The sequence below is a fragment of the Antedon mediterranea genome, chromosome 6, assembly GCF_964355755.1.
Source record: "Antedon mediterranea chromosome 6, ecAntMedi1.1, whole genome shotgun sequence".
NCBI lineage: Eukaryota > Metazoa > Echinodermata > Crinoidea > Comatulida > Antedonidae > Antedon > Antedon mediterranea.
In genome coordinates this window covers 23,615,385-23,636,331 of record NC_092675.1, presented here as the reverse complement: position 1 = coordinate 23,636,331, position 20,947 = coordinate 23,615,385, and the positions used below count along the sequence as shown (strand labels likewise).

General features: G+C 31.7%; 2 protein-coding genes across 2 annotated transcripts; one reads left to right on the top strand and one right to left on the bottom strand.

The window, feature by feature from the left end:
- Nucleotides 1-1,341: 1,341 nt before the first annotated feature.
- Nucleotides 1,342-9,482, bottom strand: LOC140051095 (DGAT1/2-independent enzyme synthesizing storage lipids-like). The gene is made up of 7 exons (XM_072096192.1): nucleotides 9,423-9,482; nucleotides 8,206-8,488; nucleotides 7,076-7,243; nucleotides 6,070-6,263; nucleotides 5,344-5,483; nucleotides 4,456-4,519; nucleotides 1,342-3,874 (listed from the first exon to the last, which is right to left on the bottom strand). The coding sequence occupies exons 2-7, from the start codon at nucleotides 8,483-8,485 to the stop codon at nucleotides 3,791-3,793; spliced, it is 930 nt and encodes a 309-aa protein (XP_071952293.1). The 5' UTR covers nucleotides 8,486-8,488; nucleotides 9,423-9,482; the 3' UTR covers nucleotides 1,342-3,790.
- Nucleotides 9,483-9,635: 153 nt separating this feature from the next.
- On the top strand, nucleotides 9,636-20,650 carry LOC140051063 (cerebral cavernous malformations protein 2 homolog). Its single transcript, XM_072096143.1, has 11 exons — nucleotides 9,636-9,793; nucleotides 11,005-11,175; nucleotides 13,026-13,109; nucleotides 14,357-14,455; nucleotides 15,052-15,139; nucleotides 15,976-16,034; nucleotides 16,656-16,776; nucleotides 17,265-17,307; nucleotides 17,656-17,740; nucleotides 18,008-18,146; nucleotides 18,546-20,650. Exons 1-11 carry the CDS (start codon nucleotides 9,752-9,754, stop codon nucleotides 18,818-18,820), a joined length of 1,206 nt encoding a protein of 401 aa, XP_071952244.1. The 5' UTR covers nucleotides 9,636-9,751; the 3' UTR covers nucleotides 18,821-20,650.
- The last annotated feature ends 297 nt before the right edge of the window (nucleotides 20,651-20,947 follow it).

Genomic DNA, 20,947 nt, shown 5'->3' with positions numbered 1-20,947 from the left:
AGAGTATGGTTTGCCGGCGTGGGGCCCCAGAAATGGAGGACACATAAAACGCCTCGAACAGGTTCAGCGACGGGCCTCTAGACGTATTCTGGGACCCCACTGCGGACCTATATCATACGACGAACGTTTAATAACTTTGGGTTGGTTATCTTTACGTGATAGACGTTTAATGATTTTAATTTCCTTTTTATTTCGTTGTTTTTATAATGTAACTTTTTGTAGTACTGTAAATAACAATATCCATATCAATCAACGCCATCCTGAATTACTCACATTTGTCCACCCTTTTGCACGTACCGATACTTTAAAATATTCGTCTATCAACAATTTTCCTGTTATATGGTCATCACTACCCTCCATAATCAAAGATCAAGCAGTTACTCTTCCTTTTAAAAATTTCCTGTCGAAATTGAAAAAATATCTGCTTGATCAACGCTAAATTTATTTTAATTGTATAGGAGTATTTTAAATGGTGTAACACAGTAATACAAATTAATTAAATTTTTTATATATTCTGTATTCTTTATATTCATTTTTAACTTGTATTAAGTTGTATGTTACAGGGATTGCGGACACAAATGTGTTATGGTGCTCTGTTGCTGTCGCAATCCCTGGACCGCTTGTTGTCGAATAAAGAAATGAAAATGAAATGAAATGAAATAACGCATCTTATTCAGTGGGCGTCGGTCTTTGTACAAACGGCTGGTATTTAAATGGGTTGGGTGGATATCCTTGCTCTGCTGGTGACAATAGGCCTACTCCTGGAGACTTTTGGCTTTATCCGACTGGTAATTACATTAAGTTAAACGACCCATTAACGAAGTATTTTGGTATGTGTTACATCCCCTTGCTGAACCTGACAACGATTCCAGATCCATTTCCCCATCATCGTGTGATTGCCGTAACTGGAAGTGAACGATATAGTCTTACGTATGAAGATGCAAAGAATAGATGTTCTAGTTATGGGAGAGAATTGGCAACTAGAGATCAGATAGAAGCGGCGCTTTTATCTGGTTATGACTGTTGTTCCACGGGCTGGGTTCTCTGAACTGAAAATTTAGCCTTTCTTTCTACACGATCAAAAAGTCTATTCCTTAAACAATGATCATATTAATTTTTGTATCTGTATAAAATTACTAGTAACATAGTTAGTATCTATATGAACATTATAGAATAAGGGTATACATGTTTAAAATTAAGAAACAATGTATAATTAATCAAGAACATTCAAGAAGTATACTATTTATAGAAACTGTAATCCAATAGAGTAAGAAGTATAAGGAATGATCTAGAAGGTTATGAACATATTGTATATAAGGGGAAGAATGACAATTGTAAGGAGGGGGAGGATTTTTGATTGAAGCATATATTTTGAAGAAGGTTCGATTTTGGATTGTAAAAGTTATTGTGAAGCAGATGTTTAAAGTGTATACTGGATTGTTGAAAGTTGATTGAGATTAAAGCTTTGTTTTGGGTTATTTTACAACTTTGTGGATTTTGTGTGTATACTTTTATGTCACATACGTAATAGGAGTTCGTGACAGTATCTAAAAATCGTACTTATCAATCTAATGGTCAGGTTCTCATAAATAGACTGAGTGACTATATGGCTGATTGATGCATTGATGTAGTTCATTTTCTGTAGCAATGTTTACAGCATGGTTGGAGAGGATGCAACAAAGAAAAGGGTACATCCAACGCAAGTCATAGTCTGGAAACAGATAGCAATGATTTTTCAGAGGAGCGAAGGCAACGAGATGGAATGTATCGAGGAACAATTGTGTTCAAAAAAAGATCTTGGAGGTTAAAGTACACAATACTGTATATAAAATCTATGTATCATTTTTATTAATATACTGTAAACAGTACATTTATTTATCATAAGATAGTACCATTATGATGTTGGTAGAAATTAAAATGTTAGTGCATATATTTTATATAATTTCCTACTACAGATAGGCCTATTTAACGTAAACAAAAGAAAAAAATGCTTGACAATATTTTTAGCTCTTGCATACATAAAAAGTATGATTTATCTATTTTATAAATCTATATTATAACATTTCCACAGCTTGGTTCGCACAACGCCGCAAAGCAAGCGAATTGACTAATCAAAAGCGATGGATTAGTATTCTAAGTTCTGTAATTTGTGTTTAGTCGATTCAGTTGTGTTTTAAGGTTTATTTCTAAGGTTTAGATTATTCTGGCTATATACTCGATTATTATTCTTACGTATACCTGTATATAAATTCAGTAAATCGCGTGTACCTTCTATATAAATCATATCTTTCAAAAGCTTTATAAAGATCACATATGTTTATAAACAAACATAAATTGTATAAATCAAAGTTGTTATTTTATAATCCGTTTTGCAAATTATTAAAATTCTATCGCAATTCGGCTACGATGATTTTAATGAATATACCATACCGAATAAATGATTAAGAGCAATCTTAGAATTCTGAGTAATTTTCCAGAAAAATAATCCCTGTCAGTCAAGGAGTTCTTCTTACGATTTCTTTTTAAATAGCTATGTTTGTCTACTCTTACAAACGCCTTAAACAATTTTAAAATTAACTAGTTATCACTTACTGTAACATCGTTTTTTGTTACATTGCACTTTTAACCAAAATAATTCATAATTGTACAAAATAGTGTGGCCTACAGTACATATAGTATTACATAACTTTATGCAACACTTAATAAACAACAATTCAACAAAATTTATATTTATATATACTTTTTTTTGTATCTACAGTAAATACTTAAGTGGCGCTGTAATGGTTGTTATGCGTGATAATTTAGAAAAAAGTTAAGTAATTTAAAATGATATAAAATATGTTGTAAGTTTGTATCCACTGTTCACTGTTAATACAGAGAGGATCAATGTGCATGTGTAACAGACCATCATTGATGTAAATAAAGTACACATGAATTTAACTTGATGTTGTTACTTTGTGGAATGTAACAGATATGAATGTACATTTATACAGGAACGCACTGCAACTTTAGGCTCCGTTCCCACTAGGATGCAACACAAGGGTGTAAGCGCAGAATCACAAGCAATGGATCATCCAAACTGTCCCTTGTGATAATCTTACTTGCGTTTCACGTAGTTACCCCCTTACATTTTGTCAAAGTGGGAACCAAACTTTAGTATTAGATGGATACTGTATTTAAATTTGTATTTTAAAATATTTTTTAACTTGTGTTGCTTATTACTATACACCCTGAGTACACCCTAAATAAAGTTCTTAAATTGTAAAGTTGTTGCGTGATGCAGCAAATTGCCATACATTCAGTTGGCTTTCCCATAAACTGGAATGTGTCAATGATAACAACAATATGTATTAATTTGATATTATATTTATATATCACAAATAGTAATCTATGCTTAGAAAAATCTGAATTAAAACTAATTATCCTATCAACTAAAATGAGAAACTACCAAATTGTTTCTTACATTATATAGGTATGGGATATTTTGCTAAAATTACATATGTACATTTATTTTATAATATCGATTCATCAACAAATCACTCTCTCTGTACTGTATCTCCATATATGGCATTATATGTCCTGTATCATACTGTAAATACAGAGTCACATTATGTAAAACATGAGATGTGAGCTTACCTAACCAACACACAGACACATACTGTATTTGTATATAAACAAATACTGTGAAATAGATACAGTACCGAGAATCCTCTATTAAAATCTAATAATAAAATTAATTTCAGATTAAAACAAGGTTATAACATATAAAATATATGATACTGAGATGTCATTAAAATCTCTCAAACAGTGCATGTAGTATACTACCTGGTATCTTTTGATGTTCAACTATGAGTTGTTCCAAAGCATTGCGGCACTGAAAATAAATAAATCACAATTTTACAATATAATCTACAGTAGAAAAAAATAATGAATGTTTTATTCGTGCAATGGAATATTTTTGCTCTGTAAGGGATAACTTTTTCTATTTTTTTGTATGGGCATTTAGTCTTCTCTTCTTCAAAATCATTTTATTTCATATTATATCTAAGCAGGTCACACTCATACTCCATCGACCCCATGCTAAATCAACAAAAGTGCACTTTAAAATATATTCGAGTGCAAATTTGTACTATATTTACATTTGTACAGTGCATGTTGATACCCTCCTGCTATTGGCCAATTAATTTTGCTGTTGGTTAGGTTTGGAAATAAAATAAAAAATATGCAATCATGCCCTTTGACAAAAAATCTAGTTTCAATACAAAAATCTAATTTACACGTATAAAAAAATAATGAATGTTTTATTTGTGCAATGGAATATTTTTGCTCTGTAGTGTAATGGATAACTTTTTCTATTTTTTTTTTATACAAAGTTTGTCAAACAATGAAAATATTTGTACCATTGCACTCATAAACATTCATTAGTTGCATCATAATTTATGTTTTAAAATGTACCTCTAATGCAAGCTGTTCAGCGGTGGTTCCTGCTTTGCATACAATTGGATCACCAATAAATGTCCTGAAATACAAGAAAACTCATCCTTTAGTTCTAAACGTAACTTGATTTGAAATCGTCTCCATGGTGCATAATAAAGGTGGGCTTATGTCGACACAGAACTCAACTGTGTAAACATATGCGCTCCAAGCAACTTAAGGCGCATGGACCTCAATTCACAGTAACACAAAATAGGTTGACATACGCACAGTTGAGTTGCGTGGATTGCACATGTTCTACTTTAGGCTAAGGCCATGTTTCCGCAGCCACAATTTACGGTAACCAATAATTAACTCATTCAAATCAGATATTTATCAAATAAATGCGATAATTATTAACTTTTGACCTGAACAACAAATCGTTGCGTTGTGATTGTGGTTGTTTGGTAATGTCTGATAATGTGATTATTGTATTAATTATCTGATAATTTTGTTATGGCTGCGGAAACAAGTCCTGAGTTCCTAGAAAGTTGGTTTCTTATGTACAGTTATCGCTAACTTTAGTGGGTAGGAACTACTGTAACCATACGTATTTACTCTAGCTTTCGCTGGTTCAACAACACAGCTTATTCATGAGTGAGTCCATGTAACTTCTATAGATGGCGCTACACCAACTAAAAGATTTCATTGTAACAGTTCCAAGGACATGGAATCACTCATGAATGTGTCATTGAACCAGCGAAAGCTCGAGTAAAGCTTGGTTTTATTCCCTTTGGATCATCATCCAAGAGAAAAAATGTATGAATACTATACAGAGATCCAGATGAATCTCTACACTAACTTTACCCAGTTATTAATAACTAAGCCTGAACAAGCCCAATGATTCTTCTTTTATATCAATTCACTTGCCTTAATTTAACTGGAAATCCACCATATATTGGCACAATTGGAAGTCTTGTTTTCTCATACAACCATTTAAAAATAGGACGACCAAAACTAAGGGCTCGGAATGCTTCACGGCAGTTTTGAGTGAAAATTGGAATTATTGGCTGGAATAAAAAAAAACACACAAAAAATGTTACACTTAACATTTCATTGGAGAGCATTGACAAATTTAGTAGATAATGCTCATTTATAATTAAAAAATTAATAGCTTACTTGAAAAGCATATATTTTTGCAATTGAGAAAAGAAAATTCTCTATCTCAGAACCAAGTGAATAGCAGTACAAACTTTTTGAATTGTAATTGCAAACTTTAGCATTCGTATTTCTGTTTTTCTTTTAGCACAAAAATGAGACTTCATATTTTATCTATTTCGATTTTTTTTACTTATTTTATTGTTTATTGTTTTATACAGTATTTCTTTTTATGTATTTTGCATATTTGTATTGTAGGGGCCCTCATGAGACAAGCTACTGCTTTTAGTGCTGGCCCCAGTTGTTGTCAAATAACTGAATAAATGTGTGTATGATTGATGATGATGATTGATAGTCAAACAATAGAAAGAACTATACTTTTTCTTTAAATACTATTAACAAACATTGAGAGTGATATTAAGTAACTATTAGTAACAAAACAGGAGATTTGAGAGGTTTGGCTTGGCAGTAAAATGTTAGAACAAAAAGGGTTATTACCACTTGGGCGGATACAGCACACTTTGCAAATCCTATCCTATTCTTCCATTTTAGTTGATAGTATTCGTTGCTAAAAAATGCTTCCCGTACACCGCCAGGTGAAATGGCAAGTAGATGACCCTTCTTCAACATGTCCGTACATTCCTCCCAACTGCCAACTGTTACGTTAAATACCTGCATTAACAATTTAAAACCTAAAAGAAAAAAAACTATTGATAACAAAAGTAGATCCTACTTCATTTGATTACTTGATTAATTGTTGATTTATATGATATTAAATAAATAATCAATTGAAATATGTGGATGCAAACATATTGTGCATGTCAGTTAGAGAAAAAATGGCAAAATCAGCACTGTGGTCATGTTACAGATTTGTCAAAACAATATAGACTATCTGATAACCACATAAAACACCTAGAAAGTAGGAAGCCTTTTACAATTACACTGATGTGTTCACTCTTTTTATAGCTACTTTTTACAAAAATCTACTTTAGATGTTATAAAACAAATTTTCCAAAAAAAATTAATTATTCTCGCCATCAAAGTCACAAACATTCAATTCGTCGGATACTAAACAAACAAACTATAATAGTCATATGCTATAATAATATAATTATGATTTGAAATTGAACACACTCTAAATTTTCATGGTCACTTAATTTGTGAATTTGCATACAATTAATTAGAGCATACACTAATGATGGTACGTAAACCATGGAAATAATTGGGTATATTTTTCTACTATGTTCATCCCCGAAATTCATACTCAGATTTATCAACCAGATAGATGAGAATTATTAAATAATTGCCTATTACTATCCAATTTAGAATTATTACCAATATATGATGACTCACATAACTATATATTTATTATTATTAAAATGCATATTTAATATGCATGTTGCATAGTGAACTTATAATGTATAATTGCGTTTACATTGGTAAAATTAACTTGGTACCTGTGAATGAATATGATAATAATAGTGGTAGGTTATTGTGCACTAACCTGGAACTTTGAAAAGGAAGCGATCACCTATAATATGCATTGTGTTTTCCTTATAAAGAACCACTTTAGACAATATATAATAGAAATCAATAGGTATTGCTCCATGGTAAAACACTAACACAGCTCCAGAATCTGTAGGGAGCTTCTCTAAGCCTCTTATCTCATAACCTGTAATAGAAAATATATGACAATATTGATCATAAAAACAAATCTGTTTTACATTGTAACTACTGTAGGATATCTATTTGAGGGTTTCTATTATAAAGTTCACAATTGTAAAATTATCGCATTTGTTAGTTACTAATCTTCGCTCACTGATTTTTATTACAATATGTACAAACAATAGAGAGGTTTCGCAATCTTACGAATACGATAACGAAAACGGATACGTCACGCACACGTATTCGTTTTCGTAAGCCATAAAAAAATCTGTTTCGCATGGCAACGAAATATTGAGGCGCGTCCAAAATATGACTGCGGTAAATTTGAGCTTTCTATTGACTATGATTTGAGCGAAGCGCAGGTACTTGGCTGCCTAGGCCTAGCGTAAAATCAAAGCGAGTGAGGACTTTAAAAACTGCTATTATAAAAATTGACTTGGCATTTTAGTAAATTACTTTAGTAAATTACTTTCAATAAACATGAATCATTCCTGATTCAAATGCAAAATGTGCAAAATAGATCAAAAACTATACTCATTTTGTAGTTACGAATATGACTGGTGATATTCGTCAACAAGAATACGCTTTACGAATATGAAATGGGGATCAGCTCAAAAGTTTCACAAATGTATGACGTATCCGTTTTCGTTATCGTATTCGTAAGGTTGCGAAACCTCCCTAATAACGAACTACTGTGAGGTTAATAAAAGCATTGTTACCATGCAGGGTAAATGTAACTCCCTGGTTAAGCAATCAAGTGTTTAGAAATTTACCCAGACAGATCTCTTTTTTAGCTAATAAAATAAATTTCATTTTGTCTTATTCAAAATTCAAATTACAGAATGTTTAGATATTTTAAAGACTATTTATGGTAGCTGATATGAGAAAACAACACTTAATTTGCAAAAAGAAATATTATAACATATAAAACATTAACAACATTTTTATATCTTTTTCACTAAAACTTACCATGCCATATTTTGCCTTGTACTTCCCAAAATGTTGCAATGCTAACCTTTGCCGCATCCCAATACCCTTTGGAATACGCATCAACAAGTTTATGACGTGATTTGTAGAAGTGAAGAAATAGTACACATCCGTATACAAGCAGTAGTATAACTAATGGCAGGAGGAAGGTAATAGCAACTGGAGTTGTTAGCCATAATAACCAAGAAACAATTTCAAAGCGCTCAATTACATCACTTAAAGCTATTACAATGGTGAGGTTAGATATAGCGTCAAAACACATTATCTGAAAAAAAAAAAGAAACAAATGTCCTGTAAATATAATGGACTATATGACCCCCAGAAAAAGTGCGTCGGAGAGTCATTTACAAATAATTATTGATGCAGGGGTGTGTCAAAAAACCTACAGTAGATGGTAATGGTATGTCAAATCAATCAACAATAATGTGTCAAATGTCCGTCAATTTACCACCCACCATATCGTTATCAACATGGTCACAATGCGTCAAAATGGGTGCGTCATGGTCACCTAAAGGTAAGTCATATTTTTTACGCACAGGTGTGTCATGGTATTCATAAGGTATGATGCACATCGGACAAATGATGCACCTCTCCTGGGTATAGTGGGTCATACAATTGACAAGTGCATAATAAATATATACTCAGTGTAAATATCCACTGTACAGCAAGAATCTTGAATTCTCAATGAAATACTGTAGTATCAATGTATATAAACGTAGTATTCTCCCGACATTATATTTACAGTTTATACGTATGCTACCGTAACAGGCCGTAGTGCCACTGCACTCTCACAAGCTTACCCACCAATTTAAAAGCATTCACCCACTCAGCTGCGGTGATGGTTTTAGGTGCATTTTGGACCTTCGTCAGACCTTCTGCCCCTACCTACCTAACCAAACCTAGCTAGCCTAGATACTCGGCATAGGCCTAGAGAGGCTTAGCCTAGGCCTAGAGGCCTAGGGAGGCCTACTAACTATACCACTAGCCTACTACTAACCTACTAGCTAGTAGGGCCATACTAGGCTAGGCCTATAATAGTTATAGGCCTAGCTAGGCCCTACATCATCTTGCTTTTGTTTTTTTCTATATTAATTAAATTTAATTAAACTACAGTACAGACAGTAGTAGTAGGCCTACACTTTATATGATAAGTATTAGGCCTAGGCCTAGCTACTGGGGCTAGGGACTATAGTACATACATTCCTGTTCTGCTGTAATGCTTTTGATAAAAATCTAGGCCTAGGCTTGGCCTCCTGATAGGATGATTTAGGCTATAAATAATAAATAACCGAATCCAGAATCGATACTCAGTCAAGCGATACCATTGACCTAACGGATACAAAACAAAAGGTCATGTCAATGATAATTTCACACATTGGTATAGAGGTCACACCGCCTATCTGAATGAGAGCTGCTGCCAAACAACAAACACAGAAAGAACGCAGGAACTGAAAAGTTTTAAAAATCAATAAAAAATAATATAAATGTGTACACTCTCCATACACATTATTTTATAGTAAACCATGCAATGGGGATGGAAGAGCATAGAAGGAAACCAGGATCAAAAAAGGTATGAGGATGAATTTAATCGTATAAAAATTGTTGTTTTTTTTCAAAACCACCAGTGCAGTGTGGTAAGGGCCAACCGCTGGAATCTGAGCAAAAACCGGTCGTATTATTTTACTGTTTTTGTGTTTCTGCCTTTATATAAGATAACTAAAACGGTACGAATCGTGTCATTATACATATTAGTATGAATCAGTAATAAAGAAATATTCATAAAATTTGATGATTTTTAGAAAATAATGACCACACCCACACACCCGATTTCACCAATTGTATGCATTTTTGTACTTTAGATAGATAGTAGTACTACACTAGACACTGGTACTATTATATCTGGAGTGTGGGCTGTTTTGAAAGTGCAGTGTTTTGTGCATCTATATTCTATACTGCCAGACCTAATGTTGAACATTAGCATTTTTTGGAAAATATTTTGTAATTAAATCATTGAATAAATTAGCTACAGGAAATATATACGGTGCATTTTTATTCAAGTTGGTATTTTTATGTCGTCATGAAGGAAAGAAAGTGTCTACAAGAAATGTTTGCTCTGCTAGTTTACATTTTTATGCTAGTGGTAATGTTATCTTTCACCTAAATAATTAATTCAATTGCTTTTATATTATCCAATTATAAAATTTATTTATAAGCATAAGCTGATGTTAGTATAGATATCTTTGTATACATTTATACACAACATGGTTGGTTAGCATCCATTATTGCGTGTCACGTGTTTATTATTATTTAGAACCCTGGTATTAAAAACGTTATATTTATATTTCTACTACAGTAACATAAAATCGTACGTAAACATACTAATAATATATATGATAGGCCTACACTTTGGTGTGAGGAAGCTCTCTTCATTTATAATGAACAATGTTAGCCAGCAGTGGCATGCATATTTTATTTTAAACCCTCAATCTTGCAGTTCGCTAATACTTTGATTTTTCAAAATGTGTTAATGTATTTGTCACTGTATTTGACAACTAGTTTCCCAATTGCCGTTTGTGACAACATGATGAATCACATGACGAACAACTACCGCGATGACCAAGGTCAGAACGAAAGGAGATACCTTTTATTTCCCCATTCCATCTGTGTATTTTCTACATGCTGTTGTGTTGTGTGAACTGCTATACTGTACTTGGCTCAGTCGTAGTATTATTGGCCTGGTCAGCATTGGTTCTAAATAAAATTGTTAATTTTCATTTCTAGGCACAGTCAGGTATCAAAGGACTTCTTCCATCAGCTTCAGCTACTTTGCAAGAAACAGATTTGTCAGATTCAGGAGAAAGACGTAGGCTACATTCAACGGTGCTAAATCCACCAGAATATCGAATAGATGCTTCAATCCTTATTGAAAGTTATACAGAGTTAGAAGTTAAGGTAATAATAGTAATACAGTTGCTGAATTGTCTTTTAATTGTTACTGAATATTCTTGGTCCAAAAAATGATTTTTCCTACTGCACACAGTAACTACTATACACAACTCAAGTTTAATGCAAAAAGCAATCCCACACACTGTTTAATTGCAAGGAATTACATTGAAGAAACAAATCAAATAATAAAATCATACAATATTGCAGCATAAAATATGTTAACTGCAGTTAAAGTTAATCATGATCCCCAATGCACTGCACCAACCAATGATATATTTAATTTTAAAACACTTTTCAGTACTCATCGTTGCTTACTCCTAAATAAAGACACTGGTCAAATATAAGTGAAATGGAGAAAATATTATTTTTTCCCACTTAACATGTAAAAATTCAAAGTATATATTTTGTAAACCATCGCAGACTAACACTGGTAACTGCTATTGTTAGATGATGAATTTATTATAAATGTTTTATTATTCATTGGTGAATTGAGTTTAATTCACATGAGGGAAAAACATCAAAATGTAAAAAAGAGATTACATTGATCACACTAAATATCACTAAGTACTATAAGATTAACAATTGAACCAACAACTAGAACTTAAAAAAAAAAGATGCTAGTAAATGCATTACATTTGAGTATGCAGTGCAGGTACGTAAAATGTAATTGAATTTGTCGTTAGAAAATGGGTAGTACTTAAAGAATAGAAAACAAATTTGCTTTTCTTTTTAATGTGAGTTTAAATGATATAGCACAATCTAAAAGTAAATACATTCTGTGTAGAGCACACAGTCACCATTAAATCGGTGACCATTTAAAAAAATATAACTTAAGATAATATTTTATACATTATTTGCTTAACTTTATAGGACCTCCAGTTTCTACAAGCTCGGTTTAAGCTTTTTGTTTGATTCTAAACCAGAATTATTTTAATTGGTTACCATTTTTTGTAATATAATGCTTTTTTATGCAATTACTTTTTTTTATAACTGTAGCTTTTAGATAAGTGTCTAGATCTGCCACAAGTCTGTATTTATTGTCTTTTTATTTTAGTCAACCAGTCAGCGTTTCAATTTGGTCTAAAAACTACACACAAATATTATACATACTGTATGTACCGCTACATGTGCCAAAATATAAGTCTTTTTACTAATCGTAATATTAAGTCAAAACGCAGTCTAGGATATTAAGCTTTTTTAAGCTTCTTTTGTTGATGGAGCATCCATATCCATGATAGATATAAGAATTAATTTTATCCAATTTAATTTTAATCAGGCTGTACGTCGGTAATTTTATCTCTTAACTCATTTGTATTTAAATTATTTTTAATGTTTTATGTATGGTAACTGTTTTTAAGAGCTCTGTATTTTAATGTGTCAATGCCAAAGATGCAAATTTCCAAAATTTATTGGAAGAATAAATATATCTTATATCTCTTATCTTAATGTATAATTTTTTTTTTATATTTTTGTCCTATTACATACGTTTTATAATAGGAAAATTTAAACTGAATCACTGATTTGTACTGTATATTAAAATCTTCTATAGAGCACTGTACTTGGTTTCATTCATAGACTTTCCCTTGATGATTTTACTTAACATTTTCTATAACAATATTTCCATGTTCAAAATTAAGGTTATTAATTGTTCTTTTTTTTATTTTCTGATCGTTAACTTTGTGTACATTTTGATGAGTAAGAATTGTTATATATATTTTAATCTTATGTATTTATATTTGAGTCTTTAAGGCATCCTGAAATTGACGATATCGCTCTTAGATGTATGTGAAATAAAATAAAACAATGAAAAACTGTACCTTTTTCATTTTTTTAATTTGCCAATTATTTTGCTTCAGTTTTTAGGAGTAATAACCGATGTTCCTCGCCACCTGGATGCAAGTAAACGTGTAGGTTTATTAGAATATCTGGACAAAGGCCGTGTAAGTAAATTTGTAAACATTTTATCTCGTGGCTCGGGTTACTCAGCACCTTCAGCATCTTTTAACTTGTTTAAAACTTAAGCCAATCCCATAAACATAAATGGCATTGTTCAATGTTCTGTCTGGTTTGAGGGGTATGATTTGTGTTGCCCACTGGCCATATATGTACAGTATAGTGTGTTATTCTACCTCAAAATACAGTAAAAGAAATGCTTTAATAATAATAATATTAATAAATAAAAGTACATGTTATGAAAGGGGTTCTCCTTCACTCAAGATCCGGCCTGCAAGATTATTTGTAAATTACAATCTACAGTAGCCCACGGTTAAAAACTGTTGAAAACCCCTGCCATTTAACAGCATACTTTTGGTCACTGAGCCAAAGTCAAGGAATTTGTAGTTTCCAGATCACACCAAGGGTATATTAATGTAGCCTTGATAATCCATTCCCTACCCCAGTCCATTCCCTACCCACTCCAACCATTCATTTTGTAAGGAAATTGATAAAAACACCATCAGGGAAATTCATGTTCAGTATTGTATAATAAATAATACCACATTCAATACTGCAAATAAATGCTGTCATAAATACTAGTACTTTGTTATTTACAAAGTCAAGAACATGTGTTGCCATTTATAAATCAGGAAATAAAAGAGACACACCCATCATTGCAAATCATCATTTTAATATTGTGTGTTTTTTTCTATGAAAAGCATATTAGTACTACTAATTGGATAGAGGAAGAAACTTATTTATTCATAATTTCTGTAACAAGTGTTTAAACTGTTCATAGAATTATAATATAATAAAGATTTATATCAATAATGTTTTTAATAATAATAAAATTATTAATTAATTAAAGCTACTCTTATTTCAGATCGAATTTTTTGTTGTTTTAAAACTTAAAATTTACTAACTTAAATTTACTAACCTCCATGCTTCTACAGACATATAAAATGAAAATAAAAGCATTTTTTTTTTTTTTTTTTTTTTTCCGAAATAAAAGATGAATGAATGAATGAATGAAAGGAAAATAATTTTTAAAAAATAAATAAGAAATAAATCCTAACAATCAAAACCAAAATAGGCTGTGAATACTGCCACCACACCAACTAGTTCCGTAATAATCAACATGATGATTGTGTGAGACATAACGATGAAGATAAAGACATCAGTTCATTTTTAAAGATATATTTAAAATTTCTTTCAGTCTTAAATATAATTTGTTTATATTTTTTTTTTCCAGAAAGAGAATAAATTGGCAAGAAAAACAAAAGATAGGACATTGGATGCAATTGTCTCTTTGTCTGTCAGGCAAATAAAAATTACTAGAAGAGATGGAGAGGTATTAAAACTTAATAATCATTTCATTGTTTATTCAATAAATTTTAAAATTAAAAATAATGTCACCTAATTGTCATTTGCCTGTCTTATAGGGCACATGCAGTAATGACAACAAAATTCTTATTCAAACATAGTAGATAATAAAAACATAAATAGGTATTGTTACCTAAATTACTAAATTGTATTGACTTTTTTGTACGTTGCTAGTACAGTAAAACCTGTATTAGGGATGGGGGTGTCCACTGAATACAGTAGCTATTGGCCAGTACAGTTTAAACGTATCTCCTTTGGTCGTTTTACAGGAAAGTGTCTCCTGAATAGTTTGTCTCAAGAGTGTTAGTTGTATTTATGATCCCATAGGTCCTACTATAAGTTGAAAAATTAGAATTGCTTGTTTTACTGTAAAATGAAGAAAATAGTGACTGAATTTTACAAAGCTATCATTTTATTATACTAATTTGAAAAGAAGCCTATTGTAGCGATCATATTGACAGTTTAATTAAAATCTGATGTACCGTAATGTGAATTTAATAAAAATTACAGTATTATAAATTATTTACATAATAAGCTATTCTTCCTAAAATACTTTTTTTGTAGGAACCATTGGAAAGGCTTGCAATACACAATATAGCTGCAGTTAGCCATATCCGAGATGATGCTGATCATTTTGTTATGCTTAAAACTGGTATGAATTTTGTTTTATCTCTATGATTTAGGTTATATTATACACTGTAGTACATCATCTACAACCATAATCATCACACTGAGGAGATTATCCCTATCCTCACATCATGCCAATCCTGTTTGCTATGCACATGTCATTGTTCCCATCAAATGATAGGGAAAAAAAGGAAACTTCCCTCAGAAGCCAATTCTCTGTTTAGATACAGTCATGGGTGGATTGCTATAAAACAGTCTTAACTGATGGTCTTAACTCCCCGATTAAAGCCGGCTTTATCAGATAGACAGTCTTATTAAAGCCATTCCTGATAGACCATTGCTATAAAACAGTCTTAAATAAGACCACGTAAAGTAACAAATTGAGGGCGTACTTTGCGCGTAGAATACCAAATATGGTAATGTTCGTCACGCTTGTTCAATTCACAATCATAACAGTACGTACATTTCTACGCGAGAAAATCCATTCTAGGCCTATATAAGAATAAAATCACCATTATTATTTGATTTAACACTTAAAACTCGTTCAATTGGTTGTCTTTGACGATAAATAATACGTAAAAGCAACAAAAATAGAGGTTTAAGACTGTTTTAAGACTCCTTCGAGCAGGCTTTAATTTTAAAGACCGTTTACAGGTTAAACCGCTGTATAGCAATGGTCTATAAATAAAGACTACTTGCTACGTCATGAATTATAGCCGGCTAAGCGCTAAGACCGGTTATAGACCGCTTATAGCAATCCGCCCTATGTCTTTCATTGCTGAAGAACATGTTACCACATACCTGTGTGAATGGGAACAGGTATTATCATAATTTATTGTATACATTTCTTTTTTTTTTCAGCTTCCTCAGAAAACCAACAAATATCTTGTAATTTAGTTGTTCTTCTTAGTCCAAATAAGGTATGTATTTTAATTTTTCATATTGTATTGTATGCTTACCTGAATAAACAGACAATAGCCCTGGAAAGAGGTTTATCCATGTATTTTGGCACTCATAGACTACAAACACATCCACTGTTGATTTTGTAAATAGTTTAGGACAAGAAACTGTAGAGACAGATAGTTATTTTTAGACCAATGACAATATAATTTTAGTAAGTTTGATACTGATATATACCCTGTTTAAATGTGTAAACGAGTGAGGGGGTGGCTGAGCGGTTAAGACAGTGGAACCGTAGCCATAACATCGGCAGGGGTTCGAGGCTCACTCACTCCATTGTTTTGGTGGTAGAACAAGTCTTTTTGGATAAGGACTATAAACCCTAGGTCCAGTGTACACAACTAGCTCGTGTGCACTTTAAAGAATCGAGTACATCTTTCGAGACGAGTAGGGGGTTATCCCGGTGTACAGAGAGGTCGGCCAATATAAAAATAAACAAACAAACAAATCCACAAGGAATTTCAGAAAAGAGTGTTATTTAAACATTGTAATATTACATGTGTATTTCCACTTTCCTGGCTGCATTCGAATTTGCATTGTGTATTTGAATTCCAAATAATGTCTTTTAAATATTCTTGTAGGAGCAAGCAGAACAGTTTTGCAGTCTTGTTCATCAGATTTTTGATATTGTATACACTGAACTTACTATGAAATACTTTGATTATTCCTTAATTGATGTAGCAAAGTCACATTCAACGTCAGGTAGATTTGCTTTAAATTATTCTATAAACCACTTTTATAACCAGATGAAATCGCCTTAAATGGAAGCTTATGTCATCAGATATATTGATTCTATATTGTTTATTAATCACGTTTGAAATTGGGAAGAAATATATGAATTAATAAAAAAATGAAGATATTTATTTTTTAATTCTTACATAATTACATTTATACAAACGAGTCTAAAACAAGGCAGATTTCCAGTGGAAAAAAAACCCTAGTACTTTGGTTTTGTCTAGATTAGAGGGAGGTTTAAGTACATTTAAAATAACTTTGGATTGTGTACAAACATTTATTTTATTACATAAAGTTTTCTATATGGTGATATGGTTGGTTGACACATTCAAGATTGAGTTTTTTTGTACTATTTTTTTGTCACAGTTATACTAATTCAATTTTGTATTTACATTAGTGTTTAGGATATACCTAAATAATGCATGTCTTAATAATGACATATACATTTATTTCAGGGAGAAGCACAGTAAGCCCCACTGAAGTGGATATTCCATCTCCGTAAGTTCATAAATTTACAAACAAAATTGCATATTTAGTGTTGGGCATCCAGAAATGTTATAATTTCTGGTTTATTTATTAAAAGCACTCATTTTAATTTTGCAGTATAACACTGAATTGTATCAAAATTCACAAAAGGTTATAAAAATTACTATAATTTGAAACAATAGGTAATAAAAAAATCACCATACATGATATTTATAAATTTCTTAAATAGGGGTCACAGAAAAAAATAACTATCGTACAAAATTTTTCCGTGCGGAATTAATTAATCATGATTTAGGTCACTACAAATTTAATTATTTTTAGAATTAAATTAATTAAGTCGTATTATCGTATTGTTTACAGAGCTATGCATCCTATGTACCATCCACATCAGCCTGAAGACTTTAGTAAAACAGTTACACTACTTTTAAAGGAATATATAGAAGTTGTAAGTATAGACTTTTTAAGTGTATGTTTGTCGTGGTTTTTTATATGTAAGGTCTTGTGTGTTGGTGAACAACTGATTGTGGGTTCGAATCCAACGCATTGCTCATATCCTTAGGCAGACACTTTACTTACGTTTGCCTCTCTCCACCCAGGTGTACAAATGGGTACCTGGTAAGGGCAAGATCACTATTAGTTTTTTTGTATTTGGTACTCTTGTCCACATGATTCATGATAATAAAAGAAATACCACTTTTTTTAAATTTTATAGCTACGAAGTAAACTAAATGCAGATGAATTGCAACAATTTGCCACTATTTTGCGTGAATACCGTCAACATGTTTCTATACAAGAGTTTTGTCAACGATTACATCATCTCTATGGCGACAAGAGAATGTATTTATTTCCAGGTAATTAAATTTAATTAATTAATTCTTTCCATTTACATCGGCTATATTTTAATCGTTTGAAATTTCCTTCTGTTGAAAGTTTATCAAAATCAAATCTAATGCTTTATTCATCATGTAAAATGTTAGAGACATAAACATTGTTTTCCTTGGCAGAATAAAAGAACTTTTTAATGAAAATAAATTCCACAGAATTTTGGGAAATGAAAATGTTTTGAACTTTCTTTTTCACTGAAAGTTCAACGTACTGGAAATCTGCCAGGACTAGCTAGGCTGCCACGCACTTGACAACTTTGAGTCAATGTGTCATGTTTGATAATGGAAGAATGTTACCAAAACGGCGAGAACTATAAAATGTATGTTTTTTGCAAAATTCTTTTACTATTACTTTTTCTTAACTAGGTTTACGACCTTTCATTCCGGAACGAGATAGTGATTCATTTGAAGAATACTTAGATAAACGAGGAATAGGTAGTGCTAATGGGGATGGCATATACAGCGGTACTGCAGGAAGAAGGAAAACGCGGACACTGAGTGACGGATCATCATCAACGATATTAGCAGATAATGGACCTTATACACAATCCATCCCATCCGAGATGGATGAATTAGATCGTGCCCTGCGAGATGCATTTAACGATGTTACCCAACTTGAAAAGAGTATTGACGACAGCTGAAGAAATTATATTCACTGAAAAAGGCAATATTTCCCTGGCATCATTTGTTCAGCTGGCATTCATATCTTGGAGAAACAAATTTCTGATGTGGAAGCACTTAGAAACTGTCACGATTTAAAATTACTTTCCTATGTATTTTTTAGTTGAATTTTCACTTTATAATATTTGAAACCTTGACAAAAGTTTATTAACAATTGATTGTGATTCAGAACCGTGACATTAAGAAGTTCATTCAAAATCAAACTTCTACATTATATTTTCAAAGCTCTGCACAGATGGGCATACACTGAGTAACACACACACTAGCAAGCCTGTTAGTCAGAGGGTTTTCTTGATGTGTTCTTTTCATACTAGAGACCTTACTGTAGGCCTAATAAAATATTTTCTTCAAAAAAATAAACTAGCACTTGCTCTTTTTTTGGAGAAAAAATTAACACATATTAATACATCCTGACTGAAGGCTTGATATTACTGTATTAGTTAATACCCATCCCAACTGTACATCCAAAGCATGATCAACGAATCGATGATGATAATTTATTATGCAGACAATGTGTTGTATACTGACTAGCTATATTAATGTTTTATTTATACATCCATGTACTCATCTTGTTTAGGCCTAGTTTTCTAGGTTTTATATATGATTGTCTTCCGAAAGAACGGACTAGGAGATCTATGTATTGGTACAGTAATTTAAATGTATACAATTAGTAAAACAGATCTAACTATCTGTTTCATGTTTCTAATAAGATGTAATTTACATTGGTATTTTGTGTTAAACAATAGAAAGTGCATACAGATCCATCATGTTGATGGTTATAATACTAAAGTACCGGTTTAGTCCAACGTCTTTCATGTTGTTTGTTTTTAATATTATAGCATTTACATAGTTTCAGTAAAATATGTATAATCGGTCTTCAATGAATAATACTTTACTCGAAAAGAACAAACCAAATTGTGTAAGAAATAGCTGTTCTAGTCGTGCTATGGTGGAAAATATTTTTACAATTGGGTACAATATTTTATAACACATTTTAAACTATACACAATGTTGTATTTTTTCAGTATGTTTTAAACTGATAAAATTAAAAACAACATTAAATGTAAGTGTCGATGACTGTGTTTGAACATATAAATCTATTTATATTTTTTTTTATTTACTTCAATAAAAAATTTAACTGTTATTCTCATTATATCTAGTCAGAACTATTTTAATGTACCCAAGTACCAGCCTATAAAAGCAAAAGATTATAATCTGTAATACTACATTATGAAATCTAGCACAGAAAAGGACAGAATGGAAAAAAAATAAGTCATGCATTTAATATTCTTAGCAAAAATATAATATAAACTTTGTTTTAAGTCAATGATTTTGTAAATTATGAAAATAAAAAAAATAACCTAGGCAATATTGTGTTCTTAAATCTTAGATGACAAAGTCCATTCCATAAGTTAAAAGAACTGGTTTGATAAGAATAAAGCATCGGTTTTTTCACTTAAGCACTTGCCTATCTGGACTTAAGCAAAAAAATGCCAGCCATGCTCATTAGGTCTGAAAACGTTTGGTTTGGTAGAACTGATGATCCAGGATTTGTTAATGGGGGAGCACTATTCAACAATAATCTGCTCCTGCTATAGATCAACATTTTAAAATGGATGTTTGGTACTGTATACATTTCATATGAAATTGCTGTGGAAACTATTTTTACAATAATATATATTGTATATTTTATATATATAGATCTATGTCTAGTATTGGTAGGCATATGATGATAACTTAAATTACATGTAAACTATTTACTGTACGGTTTCAATAGCTAAAACTTTTAATAAAGTGTAAATATAAATTGGTTTTAAATAATAAAATATAATTGAGTTTTTTTTTTGTTTCCATTGAAGACAATACAGTAGAACCCATCCTCCGGGACACCCCTATTAAGGGACTACAGTACTGTACTAGAACCCATCCTCCGGGACACCCCTATTAAGGGACTACAGTACTGTACTAGAACCCATCCTCCGGGACACCCCTATTAAGGGACTACAGTACTGTACTAGAACCCATCCTCCGGGACACCCCTATTAAGGGACTACAGTACTGTACTAGAACCCATCCTCCGGGACACC

Bases quoted from the DNA above. Each gene is read 5' to 3' on its own strand.
- LOC140051095 (XM_072096192.1), bottom strand. From the start codon at position 8,485: ATGTGTTTTGACGCTATATCTAACCTCACCATTGTAATAGCTTTAAGT. The intron at 6,264-7,075 runs GTTAGTGCACAA...TTTTTCTTTTAG, and splicing joins CTTCCTTTTCAAAGTTCCAG to GTTTTAAATTGTTAATGCAG. The intron at 3,875-4,455 runs GTACATTTTAAA...ATTTATTTTCAG, and splicing joins CTGAACAGCTTGCATTAGAG to TGCCGCAATGCTTTGGAACA.
- LOC140051063 (XM_072096143.1), top strand. From the start codon at position 9,752: ATGGGGATGGAAGAGCATAGAAGGAAACCAGGATCAAAAAAG. The intron at 16,035-16,655 runs GTATGTATTTTA...ATATTCTTGTAG, and splicing joins TTCTTCTTAGTCCAAATAAG to GAGCAAGCAGAACAGTTTTG. The intron at 17,741-18,007 runs GTAAGTATAGAC...TAAATTTTATAG, and splicing joins TAAAGGAATATATAGAAGTT to CTACGAAGTAAACTAAATGC.